We start from the raw sequence: 22,992 nt of genomic DNA on the forward strand, positions 1-22,992 counted from the left end.
CAACATCTAATTTCATCCTAGCACTTGTCCTGGCCTACAGGAATAGGCAGCTAAAATTAAATTTGCAATTTTAGAAAAACAGTTTCAGTTAGGTTGTTTTCCCAATCCTTCACCCTAGTCCTCAGGAAGCTCCAATCCAGCTGATACACTTGAGAATGACCAAGCCAATCAGCATCATTTTTCAAGGAAGAGGCGATAGCTACAAATGTGGTTTAGCTTGTTAAAAAGGCCAGATGGTGAAAATATTAACATGGGTGCAGCTACAGCAGTTTTGATCAGAACTGGGCAGCATTTCTTTATTAAAAGAAGAGCGAAGAGCCACACTGAAAGCTTTTCTTGGTAAATGTTGTGTTGTTTAAAGGTTCTCTTCTTTTTAGACACTGTGTCCCTCATGGATAACGCAACGGACTTGTGAAACTGTGTATTTGACATGTCTAGTTGGGGTATCTAAGCCTTGTGTGAGAGGTGAATTTAATCTTCTGTTGAAACTGTTATTAAACCAACAGTTCCCATCTCCTGAGTGGGACACGGTGACTCCAGAGGCCAAAGACCTGATCAACAAGATGCTGACCATCAACCCGGCCAAGAGAGTGACGGCTACAGACGCTCTCAAACACCCCTGGATCTGCGTACGTTTCACTCAGACTCACCCATTCACCCCTAAACCAGTAAATGAAGTCTTATTCTGCTAACAGCCTCTGCCTCTTTACGTCTACAGCAACGCTCCACTGTGGCATCCATGATGCACAGACAGGAGACCGTGGAGTGCCTGAAGAAATTCAATGCCAGAAGGAAACTAAAGGTAAGTCAGAAGATTTGTATGTTTGTTTTTAGGTGAAAGTTGATAGATTCTGTCTTTTAAAGGGAAACCATGCTCTTTTTACATTTTGAGCTGATAAATTGTTCAGAAGTGCAGTCTAGGCAGCTGAATATCTAATCATTAACTTCCCAGACTGTGTAAATATTTCAGTTTGTTCCTTCTCTGTTCATTTCTCTCTCCTTAGGGTGCTATCCTCACCACTATGCTCGCCACTCGCAACTTCTCAGGTAATAATGACGCCAACTTTCACATTTCCTCTGAGTCACTTACATAAAAACCCTCTTATGGCTGTATTTTTGTCTATTTGAGTTTTGGTTTAAGATGCTGCTTTTCTGACAGCAGCTGATTTCAAACTGCTGCCATTTAAAGCCAATAAACTCGCTGACAGGAGGAGCGCTCAGATCGATGCAGACCATCTTAAAGGGCAAAACATTCAGACGGACTCTGACTTTATTGATCGCTTCAGTTTGTGAAAAATGAGGCTCAGACCTAGATTTGTTTTGTTCCTTTTTAATGTAATATTTCCCTTAATATTTCATTAAACTCTGAACATGCCCATAGTGTTAATTTTTCTTCTTCTTCCCCCTGTTTTGTGTGTTAACTTGTGTAAGGTAAGTTTTCTTCTTCAGTGTCAAACTCTAATTATTCATACTGAGGCATGCCCTGAATACTAATAAACTATAATGTGCTTTCAGCTGGCATAATGCATCCTTGGTGGCCATTTTGGAGGAAAAATAAATGAATTTTTACATTTTCAAGAGCAAAAGGCACTCAACTTGAAAACTGCAACACTAAAAAGGCAACCTGAGAATTAAGATTGCTTGATTTTGTTGCTGTTTTTTTTTTGTTTGTTTGTTTTGTTTTGGTTTGTTTTTTTTTTTTGCTTGTGGGGAATTAAAGCAAAATGCAAAAGAGTTGTCCTCAGCATTGACGTTTTGGACAGGGGGAAAGTTGGTGAGGCGTAAGAATGTGGGTGACTTTGATGAGAGCTAAATAGTGAATGCTGGGGAGACGACCGGATTATATTGGGACATGTTCCTGGTCTGCAGTAGTCCAAGGATCATGAATTCATGGCCTGTGAGGTCTGATCCAACAGATGACGGTTGTAGTGAATGTGTCTCAAGTGACTGTAAATATATAGACACCTGCGTCTGGAAGGTCAAGTCACTGGTTAATCAGTATTCCTTGATACCATTACACTGTGAAGACACAAGAACACTCTCAATGGATGGATGCAGAAACATTTCCAAGGCTCTGAACATCCCCCAGAGTTCAGTTAAATCCATCAAGTAATGCAAAGAATATGGCACAATATGTGTAAATCTGCCTAGATCAGGCCATCCTCACAATCTAAGTGAGCGTGCAAGAAGGAGACTGGTGAGAGAGGCCGCCAAGACACCTATGACTATTCTGAAGGAGTTACAGGCTTTAGCAGCTGAGTTGAGAGAGACTGTTGGTCAGGTTCTTCACCAGTCAAAGCTTTATGGGAGAGTGGCAAAGAGAAAGCAACTGCAGAAACATCGGAAGTCACGTACACAGCAAATGTTAAAAGACATTTCTTTACAATAGAAATAAACTGGTTTATGGCCTGATTCATAAAATGAAACATGTCTCGTTAGCTAATGTCTTCATGAGCACACACTGTACGGCAGTGGTTCTCAACTGGTCCAGCCTCAAGACTCACCAGTCTGTCTTACAACAGATCACGACCCAAGTTTCAAGAAAATGTCAACAGCGCATGTTTAGTTAATTTAATATGTTGCAGTTTGGCGCATGATTGGACCAAATTTTATACCCTCTTTCCCCATCATTATGTGTCAGTTTTTTCCAGTTTTCCAGAGAAGTTGTGAAATTACTTCATTATCACAGTAAAATTAGCCATTTATTGCAAGAAGAGGAGATAAATTAGTTGAAATATTGATCAAACATTAAAATTTACCTAATTTCACAGTAAAACAAGGTAAAATCAAAGGTATCGATGCATATCCAATAAGGACTTGAGGACTTTTGCCTCCATTTTTTTTTTACAGACACCTAATCGCAACCCACTGAAAACTACTCCGTGACCTACTTTTGGGTCCCGATCCACCAGTTGAGAACCACTTCTGTACGGGGTTGAATTTTTCTGTACCACAATCGTTTTGATTTTATTTAAGAAAAACCTCTCTGCGCACTGATTGGCAGGTCTCACTTGATTGATAGATAGCTTAAAAGGCAGACGCTACCACCAAAAGGCTAGCTTTAGTGATAGCTTAGCTGACAGGAAGTTGAGCTCAGTGGGCGGGCTCTTGTCTGCCGTTAGGTTGATCGAAAGTTTGGTAGTGACAGGGATTTCAGTCTGGAGGCCGCTTAAAGCTGTTTGAGTTCGCCTTTTGTAACTGACGTCACACAGGCTTTGTCCAATTCTTTACACTGCTCATCCCTACAAAAGCACAATCCCCACTGTGAAGCATGCTGGTGGCAGCATCATGCTGTGGGGATGCTTCTCAGCAGCCGGCCCAGGATAATTTCATTCAAGAGGATTAAAGAGGATTATTGTCATTTCTTGTTTGGAAAAATCCAAATTATTTTTACCATGGTTGATAAACAAACTGTAAATCAGCTTACAGCTTTGTGAATTTAACAACTTTTCCTCCACTATGGCTGCTAAAAACATTTGATGCCACTGTAAAGATTTTACTAAACATGCATAATTTCATGATGTAACAAACCCATCAGTCCAGTGATCTTCCAATTGCATTAAATCACTACAGCATATTTAACCCTCTGCCTGCCGCCATCCATCATCTGTTTGTGTCTCATTTGCACGCAATGATAAATCACTGCTCACATGATTTTAGCCAACTTTTAGTCTCATAAATGAAGTGTTTTGGCAGCTTAAGTTAAAACAATCCACTGCTTCAGTTGGAGAATCACAGCACTGTGAGCGAGCCTCCTATAGTCCTCTCACATTCATCAGACTGCACGTTCTGGACTAATGATTCACCAAGCTCTATTTCATCTTTGACTTCATTTACATTCCCACTCCTTGCAGAGCTTACTTTGAGGATGCTCGTAACTGGCCGGCCTTGAACAGACACCGTGCATGTGCGGTTTTTGTGTACGTGTTAACTGAAGCTGCATGCTGACTTCCTCGTATTGTTATTTTTCTCTCAACAGCAGCCAAGAGTTTGCTGAACAAGAAACCAGATGGTGTCAAAGTAAGTTCAGCTTCTTCCTTTTTTCTTTTCCACACTTCTCTGTTTTCCAGAATGTGTCTTTTACTTTTGTTTTTACGTGTTTCTAGATGATGATGTGACGTGTTATTCTCCAAATACTTTGGTGTGAAGTCAAGTTAGATTTCCTTAGAGGATGTGACAAAAGTTTTCTCATAATTATCCGCTCTGCATCGTCAGCCAGTGTGAGAGGAGGAGGAGGATCTGTTAGAAACTTTAAACCGCTGATTAAATTCTCATTTAATGGTCAGAAGATTGGATTGCTCTGTAATTCTCCTCTATAGTCAAAGTCTTTCTGGATTTCACCCCAGATTTTAGCTGAATTCTTCATCTACCACAAAAAAAAAAAAAAAATTCTATAAAGGGAAGAATGAAAAAACTGGCTTAATGCAACCTAGTGATTAAGCTTTAATATTGTCTCCCTTTGTGTCGTTACTGCTTCAATGCAGAAAAGGAAGACGGACGGTACAGAGCTTTTGAGGGTATGCCTGTGTTTGTAGCTGCCCATTAGGTAGACTGTCCTCTGCAGAAAGTAGTTAGCAATAAAAACCCTTATTCTCAAATCCCACTTCAGTGTGTTAAAGGCTGGGGAGGCACAACATGATCTTATATAGAGAATAAATCCACTTTGAGGATACCAGAAGGCAGTGGATACCAAACTTTTTCTGCTGGGTCCTCTTTAGGTAAATGAAAATACAAGCTCAAATTAAAAAAAGATGAGATGTTATGTAAATTAGAATAAAAATCAAAAACTGTGATTCTTTTTTTTTTCTTATTTATTGTTCATGTAGTGTTACTTCCTTATTCCCCCTTTTTTCATTCCTTATTACTTTACCTCCCACTTATTCCCCCTCATTCTCCCCAATATTCTCCCTTTATTCTCCCCTTTTTTCCCCTTTACAAACCTATTATTCTCCCCTCATTCCCTCTTTCTTCTTCTTTATTATTTACTTGTATCCCCTCCTTATCCACTGTCCTATTCTCTCCTTATTCCCTTCTTTTACCCATTTATTCCCCCTTATTGTTATTCTTTTCCCTTTTGATTTCTTTTGTTTCTAGTACATGTAAACTGTATTTCCCCTTTTCTAACCTCACTATTCCCCCTTTATTCCACCTTTTATTCCCTGCCTTTTCCCCCTTTTTGCTCCATATTCACTCCTCTTATTATCCCTTTATTCCCACCTTATTCCCCCATATTCCTCTACCCTTAGTCCCCCTTTCCCTTTCCTTTATTCACCCCCTATGCCCCTCTTTTTTCTCCTTATTTTTCCTTTATTTCCTCCTTATACCCCTCTTGGCCCCATTACTCCTCCCCCCATTTTTACCACAAATTTCTCCCCTTTCCCCCTTTAATTCTCCCTTATTTGTCCCTTTATTTCTGTCTTATTCTTCTCTCCCCCCTATTATTCCCCCTTATTCCTCCCCCTTATTCCCCTTCCTTATCACCCCCTTTCCCTCGTCTTATTCCCCCTTACTTTCCTCCCTCTTATTCCTACCTAACCCCCCCATTCCTCCCCCCTATTTTCCCTCCTTATCCCCCTTTTCCCCTTGCATCTGTCCCCTTTTTCTTTTTTTAATTTCCCCCTTTATTCCCCTCTTACTTACTCTTATTCCTCCCCCCTTTTTCTCCCTTCTTATTCCCTTATTAATCTCCCTTGCCTTTGGATGCCTGATCAGATAAAAGTAAATTGTCCATTCACTTTTGAATATGTGAAGAACAGAGAAAATCATTAACGTGGAAGCTCTATATAACAATTATGCATTTGAGTCTTCTTCTAATGCAGTCCTTTTCATTTCACCTCCAGATGTGATTTATCAGGATTATTAAATTTCAAATGCTGTGATTATTTAGATCTTTTTCCAGTCATTATTACTTTCACATATTTTGAATCGTTCAGTCTGAAGTTGTGTCTCCCCAGTTAAAGTAAGTCTTTTAGTTTTTTAGCTTGTAGTCTTCTGTTTGTCATGTTTTTAGGTATTTCCCCACATAGCATCAAGTTGTCCGTTTTCCTATTCCTTGATCTCAGAGTTGAAGAAGGTGAAATAGTACCTGAGCTTATGGAGCAGATTCCTCTCATGTGGCATCAGTCCAGTGTTTTGTTTTTAAGAATGTACCATGACGAGTGATTCACTTCCTGTTTCCTACTTTGTTGAATGTTACTGGGCCTTTGTGAGTCCCTGCTCACATGTGACCCTCAGACGCCTCTTTTCCTTGGAGTTATGGAACTATTTATGACTCTGGATCTGGGAATCTGTCATTGAGAAAGCTCTGTGTGGACAGGCCTACTTTGCAGTGAACTTCAACCTGATGGAAGAGCTGGTTGACAGAAAACAGGCGGCTATAATGTGGTTTCACTGAGGTATATGAACAAGGCAGTGCTTAATCAACAGGTCAGAAAAGTTTGAAGTGATTCATCATTCTTTCACAGAGTAATTGGGTCATTTGTTTCCCTCAGACGGGCTGTCGCTCTTCATCTGTTTTATAAGAAGCATGCGGACGATAAATGTTCTCCATCTCAGTTGAAAGAACCAAAAATGCTTCTCTTTTCCACATTTTCTTGTATATTTCGTAGGCTGATTTCTCTGCTTTTACCTGCTGGATGGATAAACCTCACTAACACTCCTTGACTGCAGCTCTCCAGCACACTCCTGTTCCACTTTTTCCTCCACAGTAGCTTCTAAAGGGGCCGACCTTTGAACACTAAGCCTGTCACTTCTGTCACTGTCCTGTCCGTCTGTCTGTCTGTCTTTGTGTCCACTCTGTCCCTCCAGATCAACAACAAGGCCAATGTGGTCACCAGCCCCAAAGAGCCTGTCCCCACTCCTTCTCTGGTACACTGTCTGCCTGCTCGCTGCCTGCATGTTTGCACGACGTCTGTCGGTCTAACTCTTTCTCTGTGCAGACTTTCAGTGGCGTCTGTTCTTATAATGCAGCTTTGTTTCTCTCTCTTTATTCTATCTCTTTAATGAGTAGGGATTGTGCAACATGAGCTGTCCTCTAGCTTGCTTTATTGCATCGCCACATTGCTGTACATGGGCTACATTCTCCTTTGTTGTTGATGATGGTTGCAATGGCAACAGGGGCCATTGCATGTCAAAAAAATCATTTCAGTGTTTTAAATCACAGAAGTTCCCATCAGGATGAAAATCTACTAAAATACAGCAGGAGGAAGTCATTTTTGCCTGCCAGGTGATGCTACCATGAGAGTTTTTTGTGGTATGAAATCTATGAATTCCAAAGACAAATCTGAAGAATATATGGATAAAGAAGCCATAGAAATAGGCCTATAATGACTGTAGATGTTGTCCTATGTTAGCGGTAATTATTGTGCATTATTGGCTATAAATGTCAGCCTTTACTATCTGTAAATATTCTGAATCCACTGTTAACATCATCCAGAATCGACTGTAATTGTCAGCCTGTACTGGTTGTAGATATCATCTTACAACTGCTGTAGATTTTTGGCATTTATTGGCTTTCAATATTGGACTACATTGGCAGAATATATAGGCCTTTAATGGCTCTTAATATTTGTCTATATAAGCTGTAGATATAGTCTTTGCTGGCTCAAAATATCAGGGTGTATTGGCTGCTGATATCAACCCTGTTTAGCTGCAATTATTGGCTTATATTGGCTGTAGCTATATGTCTGTATCAGCTGTAGATATCAGCCTACATCAACTGTAGATACAGGCCTAAATTAGGTATAGATGTCATATATTGGTTTTAGACATTGGCATACTTTAGCATAAAATATCAGCCTATATTGACTGTAACTCTTTGCCAAAATTAACTTTAGATATTGGCTTTTATTGGCTGTATATATTGGCCTGTATGGACTGTAGATATGGCAAAAATTGGCTGTAAATGTCAGCTGATATTTAGTGTAGAAAAAGACCTGTATCAACTGCAAATATTCATCTAAATTGGCTTTAGATATTGGCTTTTATTGGCCTGTATGGACTGCAGATAGTATTGTATATGGACTCTAAATACCAGCTAATATCTGCTGTAGAAAAAAAAACCTATACCAACTGTTTATATAGGTCTATAATGGCTTTAATTTGTACCTGTGTAGGCTGTAGTTATTAGACTATACTAGCTGTCATCCTGAATGGATTGTAAATATCACCTTCATTGTTTGCAGGTATTGACACTTTTCAGCCATAGATATTGACCTATATTGTTTTTATATATCTACCTGTGTCAGCTGTAAATATCTAATATTTTCTGTAAATAAAGCCCAATATCAGCTGTAAATATAGATCTATATTAGCTATAAATATCAACCTATATCAGCTGAAGATATCAGCCTGTATGGGCTGCAAATACTGGCTGTAAATATCATCCTTAATTGATTGTAAATATGGGCCTTTTTTGGCTGCAGATATTGACTCTTTTCAGTCATAATATACAACTGCTCTTGGCTGTAGATACCAGCCTACATCAACTGTGGTTTCGGCCTAAATTGAATACAGATATCAGCATATATCAGTTGCAGATATTGGCATACTTTGGCATAGATTCAGGTATTTTATTAGCTGAAAATATTGGCCAATATGGGTTGTAGATATAAAGGTATATTTACTATAAATATCAACTAATATTGCTGTAAATAAAGAGCTATATCAACTGTTTATATAGGTCTAAACAAGCTTTAATTATCAACCAGAGTAGGCTGCAGATATCAGGCTATATTAGTTGTAAATATCATCATGAAAAGATTGTAAATATCAACCATAATTGGCTAATTTCAGCCATATATATTGTCTTTTGTTGGTTGTATATATCTACCTGTGCCAGCTGTAAATATCAGCCTTTGCTTGCTTTAGCTATTTAACTATATTAGCTTTAAATATCAGCCTATATTGGCTTTTATTGACTGTAAATGTTGGCCTGTATGGATTGTAGATATTGGCTTATATCGTCTGTAAACGTCAGCTAATATTTTCTGTAAATAAAGACCTATATCAGCTGTGAATATAGGTCTGTATTAGCTATAATTATTGCTTTATTGTCAGCTTTAGATATCAGCCTTTTTGGGCTGCAAATACAGGCCTGTATTAGCTGTAAATATAATCCTGAATTGAATTGTTTAGGCCTCTACTGGCTGTGGATATTGACTCTTTTCAGCTGTAAATATTGGCCCTTATTGGATGTAGATATCTACCTGTATCAGCGGTAAATATCGGCCTTTGTCAGCTGTAGCTATTTGAATATATTGGCTGTGTATACCCACATTGGGATAAGATATGAGACTATATTGGCTGTAAATCTATGTGCTGTCTTTATGCTGTCTTTGGATATTGACTTTTATTGTCTGTAAGTATCAGCCTGTATCAGCTGTAAATATCAGCTAACATTTGCTGTAAAGCCCCATATCAACAGTAAATATAGGTCTATATGGGCTGAAATATTGACCTGTATCAGCTGTAGAAATTGGCCTATATCATTTTTTGTATCATTTATTTATTGTGTCAGTTTTAGTATTGATTAAATTGAAAATGGAAACATCGGCATATTGGATATCGGCAATAATTGAATATTGTGCATCCCTAGATCAGACACAAAATTCCTAAATGGGTTGATGCTGAAAGGTTATATTTGAGGTATAGAAAATGAACTAACCATTTCCTATGTAAATCCTGTGTAACTAGCTGACATTCAAAAGAAAGGAATAAAACTGATGGTGCAGCAAACAGTGATGCAGCGCCTTTGTACAGCAAACAGTTTTGCAATAGCAGTTATCACTGAGAAGAAAATACATCATGAAAACAGGTTTTTTTCTTTTTTCTTTTCCTTATTTCCATTAACACACTTTTCTTTCTTAATCGTGTGTGTAGAGCTGAGTGTTATTGGTCCACTGCCTGCCTGTTAAGTGTTCATTTAAACCTTTTCTTGACATCGTAGCTTTAGCACATTTTTACTGCTGTTTACCAGGACAGATAGGAGATCATTCATCCTGGCGTCTGTCTCTATCACCTCTCGTCATCCTTTTGACATTGCTGGGTAAAAACTTGATCGTCTTGTGCCGTAAAACTTGATAAACTTGGTGTTCAGGAAAATTTCAAGACTTCACGAGCCATAAAATCCCATCTGTCTGTGCATCAGTATGCTGTAGTCACTCTGTTTATTCCCTCACCTCCTCCCTCACTTTTACTTTTCTTTCCTGTCTCTCATTAAATCTTCTGTGTCACTCTTTCTCACACTAACTCACTCTTGTTCTGCACCAACGTCTCTTCCCTCTGTTGGTTCTCCCTAATCAAGGAGCCTCAAACCACTGTTATCCACAACCCAGCTGATGGAAACAAGGTATACAGCTGGTCACATGTGACTCCAGAGCTCTAGTCTGCTGCTGATGTGTGCAACGTTTAGAGTAGAGATTTAAAGGGCAATTCTGCAGTTTATACACCTGGGGCCTGTGGCTTTGTCATATGTTTAAGTGTAAAAAAACTAACTGGTAAAAAAGGTTTTTAGTTGTCTCATGACTGCAATTTTTTGCTTTAATTTATTTGAAAAAGTGAAACTCCCATATGTTCTTGATTCATCACACAAAAAGGAGACTATTTCTTTTTAAAATCTTGATCATTATCTCAAAATAAATGAATAATGCTGAAAATTCTAATTTGCAAATGTTTCCTGAACCTTCATTCTCTCACTGTGGTTCAGTTCATATAACCACAATCATGAGGAAGACTGCTGACTCGACAGATGTCTAGAAAGATTGAACTTTTTCATAGTATTCTGACTCCATGAGATGTGCCTTTATGCCCAGCACTGCCATGTTAACATTACTGACACTGCTGCAGACTGAAGGGCAGAAATTCACAGACTTTCCATACCCTATTCATGTATAACCTCTAATGTATGATAAAACCAGGCCCAGGTTGGAAACACATACAGATACCCCTTTAAGGTTGCTTCTAATGATGATGACTGTGTGCCACTGGATGTGATAAACTACGTGATGTGTCTGAACAGGGATGGTTGATACCATCAGATAGTGCATGCTGTTATCTGCTGCTGCATGTGATTCTTTGACTCACTGCTCTTCATCATCATGATGTAATTTTGTGTACTATCCAGACTGCGTCAGTATTTAAGCCCTTGACAAGCATGTGCTGCCATTGTCATTGTGACGTCAGAGTCAGTTTTACAGTTGTGTGACAGAGGGATTAGGCATCAGATCATGCAATCCCAGGCGAACGCCAGCCAAATCCTCTCTACAATAACCAAGAATCCATCCTCTGTGTTTAGGTGATTTCCCTGTGCAGATGTTTGGATCTACATGATCATGTATAATCCAACAATGTTTGAACATGTGCATGCTTGAATCTTTGCTTTTGTGCAGTGATATGATGGTGTTGTTTTAGTGGTGTTGTTTTGTTTTTGTGCAAAGTAAGAGAGATGTGTAGAATTAACAGTATGCTTCTTAGCTCAGCTTGTTAGCTTTTGTTGTATTTTTAAACCCAGTTTTTATGTTTGTGTTTTTGTGTTGATGGTATAAAAATGATGGGAAAGATGTTTACAGCTAACTATTTGAAAGGAATAAGCAGAACTATGTCTTAATGATTAGATATTTTATCATTTAAAAATATGGGACTTTGAGAAGAGTGATGTTTTATTGATAGTATTGAAAAAAGTGCAAAAGAGATGAACTTATCCGTCAACAACTTCAAGCAAACTCCTTCATATTGTCTAAATTGCTGAAATACATTCATATTTTGAAAAATACCAGGAAGTTTTTGGTAACAAGACAGGAAACTGTCTAATATTTAACAAGGAGGTTGTACCCAAAAGCACGATTAGAGGATAAAAACACTCTTTCCTGCCTAAAGTCAGAGTATTCTGTGTTATGAAGCTGGCTCTACTGTAACCTGGTGAGATCACCATGGTAACAGAGCTTATACTGATCTCTGGTTGGGACTTTGGCTTCTAATTGCTTTAGGACTTCATATTTTTTATGTATTCATACCTCAGAATTTTCTCAATGGGTGATGTAATGATATTTTTCAAAGAAATGTATGTCTAAGGGATCATCTACTGTCAGTTTTTCATGGTTAATAATTACTACAACCCCAATACCAAAAAAGTTGGTACGTTGTGCAAAATGTAAATAAAAACAGAAGTCAATGATTGTCAAATTTCATAAACCCCTATTTTATTCACAATAAAACATAAACAACAAATCAAATGTTGAAACTGAGACATTTTATTGTTTTATGAGAAATAGCTCATTTTGAATTTGATGGCAGCAACACATCTCAAAAAAGTAAAAATGGGGCCGTAAAGGCTAGGAAATTGATACTAATAAAAACAGCTGGAAGAGCAGTCTGTAACTAATTAGGTTAATGGGCAACAGGTCAGAAACATGACTTGGTATAAAAGGTGCATTTAGAGACTTTGAGTATCCCACCATCTACAGCCCATAATATCAAGAGACAAGGCTGAAGGGGACATTGCATTGAAAACAGGCATGATTCTGTTCTGGGAATCACAGCATGGGCTCAGAAACACTTCCAGAGATCATTGTCTGTCAACACAGTTGGCCGTGCCATCCACAAATGACAGTTAAAGCTGGATCATGCAAAGAAGAATCCATATGTAAACACAATCCAGAAAAGCCAAAGCTCATTTGAAATGGACTGAAGCAAAATGGATAACTGTTCTGTGGTCACATGAATCTGAATCTGAAATTCTTTTAGAAACCTGTGGATTAAAGTGGAGAGGGACTATCCAGCTTGTTATCCTGGCTCAGTTCTAAAGCCTGCATCTCTGATGGTATGGGGTTGCATTAGTGACTATGACGGGGGCAGCTTACACATCTGGAACAGCACCATCAATGCTGAAGAGTATAGAAAAGTAGAAGAGCCCAGGTCCTGAACTGGCCTGCCCGCAGTCCAGAACTTTCACCAACAGAAAACATTTGGAGCATCATAAAAGAAAAGACCCAGCTAGAATCCTACATAAGGCAAGAATGGGACAACATTCCTCTCCCAAAACTCCAGCAACTGGTCTCATTACTTCCCAGACATTTACACACTTTTGTTTAAAAGAGAAGGGATGCTACACAGTGGTAAACACAGCCCTGTCCCAACTTTTCTGAGATTTGTTGCTGCCATAAAATAAAATGAGCTTATATTTTTCATGAAATGGTAAAATGTCTCAGTTTCAACATGTGATATGTTATGTTCTATTATGAATTAAATATGGGTTTATGAGATTTGACAATCATTGACTTCTGTTTAAACTTAAATTTTGCACAGTGCACCAGCTTTTCTGGAATTGGGGTTGTACTTCCTGGCATTGATATCTAAAATTTGGAACCGAATGCCTTTTTTCAATGGAATATGCATAGCTTCAGTTAAGAGAGAAGGTTCATGTCCAGCCTTGTGGTATCTGATTGCTTTTTACCCTAAGAAAGTCTGGCTATTGAGAGCTCGCTTCCTGGTACAACCCCAAGGCCCAGGGATTCTAGTTTGGTTTCCAGTTATCAATATTATTACATTTTTATTATCATAATGGCTTTTAAAATTCTGGTAACATGACAACCCAGAATTTATTCAAAATGTAGAGAAGGTGCTGCTGACTAATTTAACTGTTATCAGGGAAAAAAAATATTCATAGCATCAAGAGAAATCTGAAACATGGTAAAATATTTGTATAAATAAAAGTGTTATGAGCCATCTTAAGATATTTTAACTCATGGTTTTTATCTGTTTGACAGGAGTCCAGTGAGAGTGCCAACACCACCATCGAAGACGAGGATGTGAGAGGTAGGACGGTTCAGACCAATAACGACTACACTAACATCTTTGATAGTAATTCCTCTGAAGAGTTAAACAATCAGTGATCATTTTTCTGACATCAGGCTCACCAAGGGAAGCTCAAATGTTATCATGTTTGTTCCAGATTATAAATTATATCAGCCAAAGGTGTCCAGGCTTTTCTATCATGATGATGAGGCTACTGATACACCTCTTTGAAAAAGCTGGGACACCCCTGGTTGAGGCTGCTAACATTTTTCACTGCAACATCTCTGTCTGTTTCTGGTTGTTTTCATTGTCTGAATGTGCTGCATGTTCTTTTTCTTAGTCTGTTTTTATTTATCATGGTCTATATTTACTCATGTCAATGTCCCGGTACCATGAGCATGTTTGACCTAAAGCGTTCTGAAAAGAGGGAAAGTCAAAGCGATGATGTTTTAGGCTTTTTGAAACTGTCTTGTGTTTGAGTTTGACGGATTCAGACATCTGCTCCTGTTGAGTGGAGTTTATTTGTGGTCGTGTTTTTGTGTTTTCTGGTTGTTCACTGCAGCGTTGACCGTTGTTGGAACAGCGAACCCATCAGAAAATCCGCTTTCCACATTCATAACATGGGATGAAATATTTAAAACTCGTAATATGATAGTTTTCTGATTCTCCAAATCTTTTCATACTCAGATCTTGTAGCTCATAAAAACGCCTCCATTGTTATTGGATCCAGTAATCTCATTCAACAGAGCGCTGATATTGTCTTTCACCGCTCTGATGATAACAGCTCGTCCTCGTTTTTATCTCAAAGACAAAATTTCTTTCTTATCATGTATTTCTGCCATTGTTCTTTAGAACAGCTCAATAATACCTCCTGTCTAGCAATCATAGTGTTTAGAAAGTTTGAAATCTTTCAGGAAATTTGAAGAGGGAGGATAGAAATGTTGGCGTCTTTTGTGAGTTCAACAGTCTTTCTTTTGTGGAGGAACTTGTCTGCTGCAGGAATTTGAAAGATAGAAGAGCAGCTAGCATTTCCTTTTCTTCTCTACTGAATGATATGGAAAACATGTTCAACTTTAAACTTTATTTTCTCTGCATTTTAAAACAGGCTGCAACATTATCTTCAGTAGCAAATGTGCCTGATCAAGTATGACCAAGAAAAGTTCTTGTTTGGCCACTGAAAGACTTCAGTAAAGTGATATTTTATTCTTGGCGTCTGAAAACACTAAGAAATGGATCCCCATAGAGATAATACTCACTGTAGCGACTGCTCCTTAATGTGTTAATTCCCTTTAAAAATCCCATACAGCACAGTAGACAAGTCAGAAGACATCTGAACCTTATAATATCAAGTATTTACTCTAGTGTTCATTTTTTAATACTTTCATTAAGTTTTCTCCCTGTAACAAAATCAATCTTCCTGAAATTCCTTGTTTGAGGGTCTCAGAAATGTTTGCTCTGCCTTAATGGATGCATTATCACTTTAAAATGAGCACCATGCTTCACTTATAGATATTTATCCTTAAACACACAAGGACTTTTATTGTAATAGAGATCTTACTGTAAAACCAGTGACTTTAGCATTTTTTCTCAGTCACCATCACACTCGACAGAAAGGAAGTATTCAAAATGATTATTTTATTCCCTTCATCATCCCTCAACATTTCACAGGCTCTTTTCTCAACTGATCTGTTAGCAGCTGGTTGAACCATCTGTCATTTCCTGCATGCTGTCATTCATTTTTCATTTCATGTTTTCATGTCTTCCCTTAAATGTAAACCAATCATTCCTACTTCCTGTCATTCATCCATCCACCCATCCTTCCAACCATCCATCTACTGAACCATTAATCTATAACTTTCTTTCTATCTATCCACTCATCAACCCATCTAACCATCCACCATAACCTTCCATCCATCTATCCATCAATCCAACATTTACCACTCCATCCATCCACTGTTACTTTCCATCCATCCATCATCCAACCATGATCCATAACTTCAATACATCTATCCACCCTATCATCAATGTACCATTACTTTAAATCCATCCATCCATCCATCCATCCATCCATCCACCCATCCATCCATACATCCATCCATACATCCATCCATACATCCATCCTCAGCCCACAGTTACTCTTCCAGACCTCAGATCTTACATCTTAGACACCTCGATCCCTCCTCCTCTTACCGTCCTGCCTCCCCATCTCGCTCTCGCTCTTCCTCCTCCTCCTCTTCCTGCTCTTCTTCATCCGCCACCTTCCTCTCCTCCCCCTTCTCCTCCCCTCTGTCCTCCTGCTGGTCTTCCCCTCTCGTTTTGCCCACCGGTGAGGAGTGCTGTCACTACATCCTGTGGGCTCTGGTGGCCACCTACGTGCTCCTCTTCTTCACCTCTTCTTTACTGGTCTTTATCACTGACCGTTCCGCCTCATGCCAGTGCGGCCCCCATCACTCCCCCATGCAAGGGTCTGACCCCGAGCACGGGGGGCCCCTGCCCAGCCTGGGCCCCGACGACTCCCAGTGTAAGTCAAAGTCCCGGTTCTAAAAAGACACTGCAAACTTCCCCACTTTTAATATCTTTGAACATATTTGAGTTTACTTGGAGTGGAATAGTGAATTATTTATGAAATAAAAATGGAAAATTTTAAAGACAAAGATTTGTTGTTGGTTGTTAATATATATATTTTATTCTAAACCTCCACAATAACTTTAGATTGGCTCCTCAGGCAACTGTAGCAGAAAATGGAAATTTTAGTTATTTAAAATTTGTTCATGCTATTTATTTTCTCACTTTAGCCTTGATTTTCTCTCTATTTCCTTCAAGTTTCCCAAACAAACCCCATTAGATCTCTGTGAGAGTCTCTTAAACCAGACTGAATGTCACCTCCCCCACTGTGGTGAAGTGTAGAGCTGCTTTCCAGCAGCACCCCCAACAGGCCACAAGAGGTAATGACACCCTGACTTCTCTTGAAGAGGACGGTTCTCAAACTTGGTCTTTGAGAATTCTCTATAACCTGGCACCACATCAAGTAATGATGCAACTTCCCATTTGGTGGCCGTATTATAGGAATAGGAGAGATTTAAACAGGGAATTTCCCGAAGATTTTAAAACAGTGATCTAAAAATGTGCTACGTAACTTTTAGGCCAAAAATAAATGCAAATTCTTGGTGGTGACAAAGACTTTCGGGTACTCCAAGAGTTGTAAAGTTTTTCTGTCTTGTTCTGGGCTTTTATTTCGCTTATAGTTGGGGCTTGGACTCCAAGACTTTAATCAAAGTTTTGTCTTTTATATTAGGATGTGTGAACTGAATTCTAACTTTGTATGACATTTAGAGCGTGCTCTGGTGTTTTATAGACAACTTTAAATCAAACCAGTGCCATCGGGCTACCTAGATGGACAGTTTCAGAACAGCAGAGTACAATATTACTGGCAAAGTGGGGCTAGTTGCTCGGTTAAAACCGCTGAGTTTCTGGAAACATGTCATTTTATTTCCTACTCCACTTGCCAGTAGTTTCTCATTTAAAGCAAATAGCTATGGGTATTATACTTTAGTTCCAGAGAGGTTCAAGTAGAGCTGAGGGTGTTGTGACAAAATTTGAAATTTGGGCTTTTAAAAATGAAAACACTGATATTTATTAACTCAAAAACCCCTTCAGTTTTCAAAATAAAGGGAGTTGCTCAGCCCAGGTGAATGGACCCTCCCCAGGTATGATGTATAACCCCTTTCAGAGGAGAATCCCAATTCCAAAAAAGTTGGGATACCGTGTAACAATGTAAATAAAAACAGAATACAAGGATTGTCAAATCTCATTAACCCATATTTTATTCATAATAGAACACAAAACACATATCAGATGATAGAACTGAGACATTTTATCATTTCATGAAAAATATTAGCTCATTTTGAATTTGATGGCATCTCAAAAAAGTAGAGACAGGTCCATGTTTACCATTGTGTAGCATCCCCTCTTCTTTAAACAACAGTCTTTAAACGTCTGGGAAGTGAGACCAGGTACTGGAGGTTTGAGGAGGACCATATCTCATTCTTATCTGATGTAGGATTGTTGCTGGGTCTTCTTTCCTGGAATGTATCCTTTTCTGATGCATCAAATGTTTACAATTGGTGGAATGCCTGGACTACCAGCAGGCCAGGTCAGCACCCAGACTCTCCTATTGTGAAGCCATGCTGTTGTGATGAATGTGGAATGTGGTTTAGCACTGTCTTGCTTGAAAATTCAAGGCCTTCTCTGACATTGTCTGGATGGGAGCATAAGATGCTCTAAAACTTCTCTCTACTTTTCAGCAGTGATAGTGTCTTTCCAGATGTGTAAGCTGCCCACGCCATAGGCACTACTGCAACCCCATAGCATCAGGGATGCAGGCTTTAGAACTGAGGCAGGATAACAAGCTGGATGGTCCCTCTCCTCTTCAGTCCATAGGACATGGTATCAGTGGTTTCCAAAAAGAATTTCAGATCTGACCACAGAACAGTTTTCCATAAGTCTCATTCCAATTTAAATGAGCTTAGTCCCAGAGGAGAGAGCAGCGTTTCTGGATCCTGTTCATATGTGGCTTCTTCTTTGCATGATCCAACTTTAACTGTCATTTGTGGATGGCATGGCCAACTGTGTTGACAGACAATGATTTCTGGAAGTGTTCCTGAGCCCATGCAGTGATTTCAAAGTCTCTAAATGCTCCTTTTATACCCAGATTTAAGCATCCAATATTGACCTTCAGTCTTGTCTCTTTCTCACAGAGATTTCTCCAGATTTTCTGAATCTTTTGATGATATTATTGACTTCAGATGGTGGGATACTCAAAGTTTTTGCAAATTTACATGTATGAAAATTATTCTGTAATTGTTTCACAGTTTTTAAACAAAGTTTTCTTTCAGTTTCTGCCCATTTTTATGTATGAGAGACTCTGCCTCTTTTAAATGCCCTTTTTATACACAGTCATATTACTGACATGTTGCTTATTAACCTTATTAGTGTACAATGCTCCACCAGCTGTTTTCTTCGGTAGAACTTGCTTGCATTGTCGCTTCTTTTTTTATATGTGTTGCTGCCATCAAATACAAAATGAGCAAATATTTTTTATGAAATTTTTTATGAAGTTTCAACGTGTGGTGTCTCCAGAACATTTACAAGATCTTTTCTCAAACTTTGCACAAATGTCCACTACAAAACAAGGATGATCTGATTTGGTTTTAAAGGTGAAAGGTTAAAGGTCATCACCGCTTGATCAGACCTCATCTCATCCCTTCTTCTTGGCCCACCATTGTACTTTCACTGTCAGACAACTTAAGCCCTTGCAGGCACATATAACCTCGTTTTAGTCCTTACTCAGTTTGGCAGTTTAGAAAGACTATTATCTTTTCTTTAATATGCCTGTGGAGTCTCAGTTACTTAGAATGATCTGAATATGTCAGAAGCATGCTCAGGTAATTTAAATCAATGTACTTTGGTTTCTTGAAAAGATTCAGAATATCAAACAAGTAGTTTTGTTTCTGAATATCATGTCTTTAATGCAGTTTACTTAAATAAGATTCCACACAGAAGCTTGAGACCTTTAATTTATCCTCACTTTTAGTGTTTTTGTCCCCGTTTGACCCGTTGTGTCATCCTAGACTAACAGTAAAAGCTTCTTTTCTTCGTGTCTTTTGGCACGAAAGCCCAGCGCCCGCCAAGCATCCGTTGACCTGCTTAGTGTCTTTGTGTTTATCACCCTCAGCTCTGTGTGGGTTTCTACCCATTAGTGTGCCAGCCCTCCGTCTCTCTCTCTCTCTCTCTCTCTCTCTCTCTTTTTGCTCTAATAAGAGCTCCTGGAGGAAAAAACTATTTATCACACAGCTGACAGAGAAGCTCAAAGGACATTACTTCCACTTCACATACTGACGAGTCATCTCAGTGTCCTGCCAGCAGAGGCTGACCTACTGATGCCTCTTAGTTATTAAACAGAGTGAAATGAGAAGAAATTATAAGAAAAGGGTTCTTTGATCAGGTACAGAATAAGTTCCATTCTGTGGTAGTGTTATTTAGGATTATTTGGGTTTCTGCGGCACAAAACGTGTTTTTTCTGCCTGAAGTTGGAGCCTGTAGGTGGACGCTTGGTTGGAGGTGGGAATTTCAAGACTAGTGCTGGTACAAGTCGGCAAATGATGGCAAAGGTAGAGGAAGTTTGGGAGACCAGAAATCTAGCAGATTAAAAATAGGAGGATGAATGTGATAGGGCAATATGAGCATGGCATATGTTAGTGTGAATCAGTGTAGTTCAATATGTCTGCCAAAACTACACAGGCTGGACAAAAGTATTTGGCCACTCAGGTGTTTCAATCAGACCTGTTCCCACATGTGTATAAAATCATCACCTAGCCATGCAGTCTCAAACATTTGTGATCCTAAATGGGTCGCTCTGAAGAGCTCAGTGACTTCAAGTTTAGTACTGTGATTGATGCCACCCTGGCAATAAGACACTTGGTGAAATTTCATCCCTGCTGGATATTCCACAGTCAACTGCAGGTGATGTTTTTAGAAAGTGGAAGAGTTTAGGAACAGCAGCAACTCAGCTATGATGCAGACAGCCAAAATCACAGAGCAGGGTCAGTGACTGCTAAGGCTAGAAGTTGCCATTGCCACCTTCCACTTGCATCAAGGTTATTATACTTAAATAAAACTAACTAAATAACTAAAACTAAAATTTTAAAATCATTTTATTTAACTGAAACTAAATAAAACCAAGCTTTGTCAGAAAACACACTAACTAAAACTGTATAGTGCACTTACAAAAATGAAATAAAAACGAGACAAAATATCCTTAGTTTTAGTCTTTGACACAAGCATACTGACTGGCACCTACACCCAAGTCTGGGTAGTGTAAAATGGCCTGAATTGATTGGTCAAGACTTCACACAGTGGTAGATTTATGTTTTGAGTTGTATTCAAACATCAACAGATAAATAAGAGATAAGAGTGGCCTGTTTGAATATGTTTTTAAAAATGAATGGTGTTCACTCGGCCCTGACATGTATCTGAAACAAGCTACAACTAAAATTTACACCAAAACAAATAAAAATTGAACTAAATAAAAGCATTTTTGTTAAATAGAAACTAAAGTAAATGAACAAACCAGCAGTAAAAACTTACTAAAACCAAACTGAAATCTAACACAGAAAGTGGAAACAAAATAAAAAATGAAAACTAATGAAAAATCCGTAACTATTGTGACTTGACTGGCATTAATGTAAACTCTAAAACTGTGCAGTGGGAGCATCATGAATGGGTTTCCATGGTTGAGTAGTAGCTTGCAAGCCTCACATCACCAAGTCCGATGTTAAGAGTCAGATGGAGTTATGTAAAGCACACTGACACTGGACTGTGGAGCGGTGGAAACATGTTCTGTGGAGCGGCCAATCATATGTTTCTGTTTGGCAGTCAGATTGATGAGTCTGTGACGTTTGGATGGAGGACAGATAATGGTATGGGGCTGTTTTACGGGGTTTGGGCTAGGCCCCTTAACTCCAGTGAAGGCTAATCTTAATGCATCAGCATACCAAGACATTTTAGAAAATACTATGCTTCCTACTTTATGGCGACAGTTTAAGGGCGGCCTGTTTCTATGCCAACATAACCGTGACCCACTGCACAAAGCAAGGACTATAAAGACATGGTTTGATGAGTTCAAACTGGCCTGCACAGAGCCCTGACCTCAACCCCAAGACAAAAGTTGTAGTTTTTTTCCTTGGAAAAACTTCTGGGATTAAAATTTGCCAAAAGATTAGTTTTTTTATCAAATAAATGCAGAACAATTCCCTAATGGTGTAGTTTCTTCTCCATACTTTAGTTGTTGGTCTCACAAATGACAGAAGACCAAACTCCCAGTAGATATTATGGTTTTGTAGTACTAGTCCAGCTCTGATCTCCAGTTTTTCCTACATGTTTGGCATCTTACACATCAGCAGGTGTTGGAATATTAAGAGGAAAATCCAAATTATCCTCCTTATTTTCCTAAAACAACTATCAAAGAATGAGTTAGTCTCTGCAGGGGTCGGTGTGCAATCTGATAGTGCCTCTGCAAATATTAGAACTGAGTTTGTTGTTTGCCAAGTAAAGTCCACAGCTGGACCAAAAGGGCATTTCCAACCATTATTTCAGCTGAGTCAAGGTTTTTATCAGCCAATCACGTGAAGGTATTCTGGTTAAACGGTCTGCCCGTCTTCATTCTTCTTTAAAAGCCGCCGTGAGGCTGCAGCTCTGAAAGCAAAGTTATGGAGGAGAAGAAGATTCGTCACTTTTTTGTGGTTAGTTTGCTGGTTTTATTGTCAGTGGAGCGAATGGACGCTCAGATAACTCAGCAGACTGTGAGTGTGCAGTTAGCCGGGAACAGCAGCGGGTCTCCGACTGTAGAAGGTAAAATAAATCACAGTGTGTATGAATCACTCCTCCACTTCACCGTCTCCATCCTGTCCGTGTCTCTGCTCTGTGTTCTGACAGTCAGCCACAACAACAGCACTTACTCTCTGCATCCATTGTTTCCTAGCTTACCTACTTAGCATGAAAGGTAATGTTGATGTTGTCCACTGTTGATCCATGCTGACTAACCTTACTGTTGGTCTCTGACTGTTGATTTCTTTGTGTCTCTGGTTTTCTGTCTGTTTCTGATGACGTCTGTGAACATTGTGCTTTAATGGTCGATGTTTGTGCTTCTGTTCAAGAGGAATTCTGGTGTTTTTATTCCACGGTTATAGCTTAGAGCGACAACATGAAACAGTTTAACACTAAATGTCTAAATTACAGTAAAAGTGACTAAACCAGGGGTTCATACGGCCCCCTTATAGCATCGGACTCTGGTGGGATCCCCCTCTTTGCAAAACTTAGTTTCTTTTGCACTGCCAAATCTTGAAATATTAAATATAACTTTGTAACTAGAGGTTGTTCATTGTCCTTTCATGTTAAATATGTATAGTGGTGTGTTGTTTTATCACTGCATTAGGTTTATATCAAAAAAGAAAACATATATCTTAGTATTCATTGGTTCCAAACCTCCTTCTTGTATCTAAGAAAAGCTGAGCCCCTCTTAGACCCACATGTAAAAAAAGTTATTTGCTGTCAAAAATCAGCATCTCTTATTATTTCATTAAAAAAACCCTAAGGAATTAGGTCTGGATGTTTTTCTTATCTAAAACATTTGTATAAACCAGT

At 38.9% G+C, this 22,992-nt stretch overlaps 1 protein-coding gene across 6 annotated transcripts in view; it reads left to right on the plus strand.

Annotated features, from left to right (window-relative positions):
* camk2d1 (calcium/calmodulin-dependent protein kinase (CaM kinase) II delta 1) overlaps positions 1-22,992 on the plus strand; it is a 131,074-nt gene that overhangs the window by 102,404 nt on the left and 5,678 nt on the right. For 3 of the 6 annotated variants that reach the window (XM_041779152.1, XM_041779153.1, XM_041779154.1), the window contains exons 10-14: positions 507-629; positions 719-802; positions 1,005-1,047; positions 3,980-4,020; positions 13,764-13,812. In XM_041779152.1, the coding sequence (XP_041635086.1) occupies positions 507-629; positions 719-802; positions 1,005-1,047; positions 3,980-4,020; positions 13,764-13,812 (340 nt within the window). The remainder of the gene's footprint in view (positions 1-506; positions 630-718; positions 803-1,004; positions 1,048-3,979; positions 4,021-13,763; positions 13,813-22,992) is intronic. The other 3 variants (XM_041779155.1, XM_041779156.1, XM_041779157.1) reach the window with 1 other exon arrangement.

This window comes from Cheilinus undulatus, linkage group 22 (genome assembly GCF_018320785.1).
Source record: "Cheilinus undulatus linkage group 22, ASM1832078v1, whole genome shotgun sequence".
NCBI classification, from domain to species: Eukaryota; Metazoa; Chordata; class Actinopteri; order Labriformes; family Labridae; genus Cheilinus; species Cheilinus undulatus.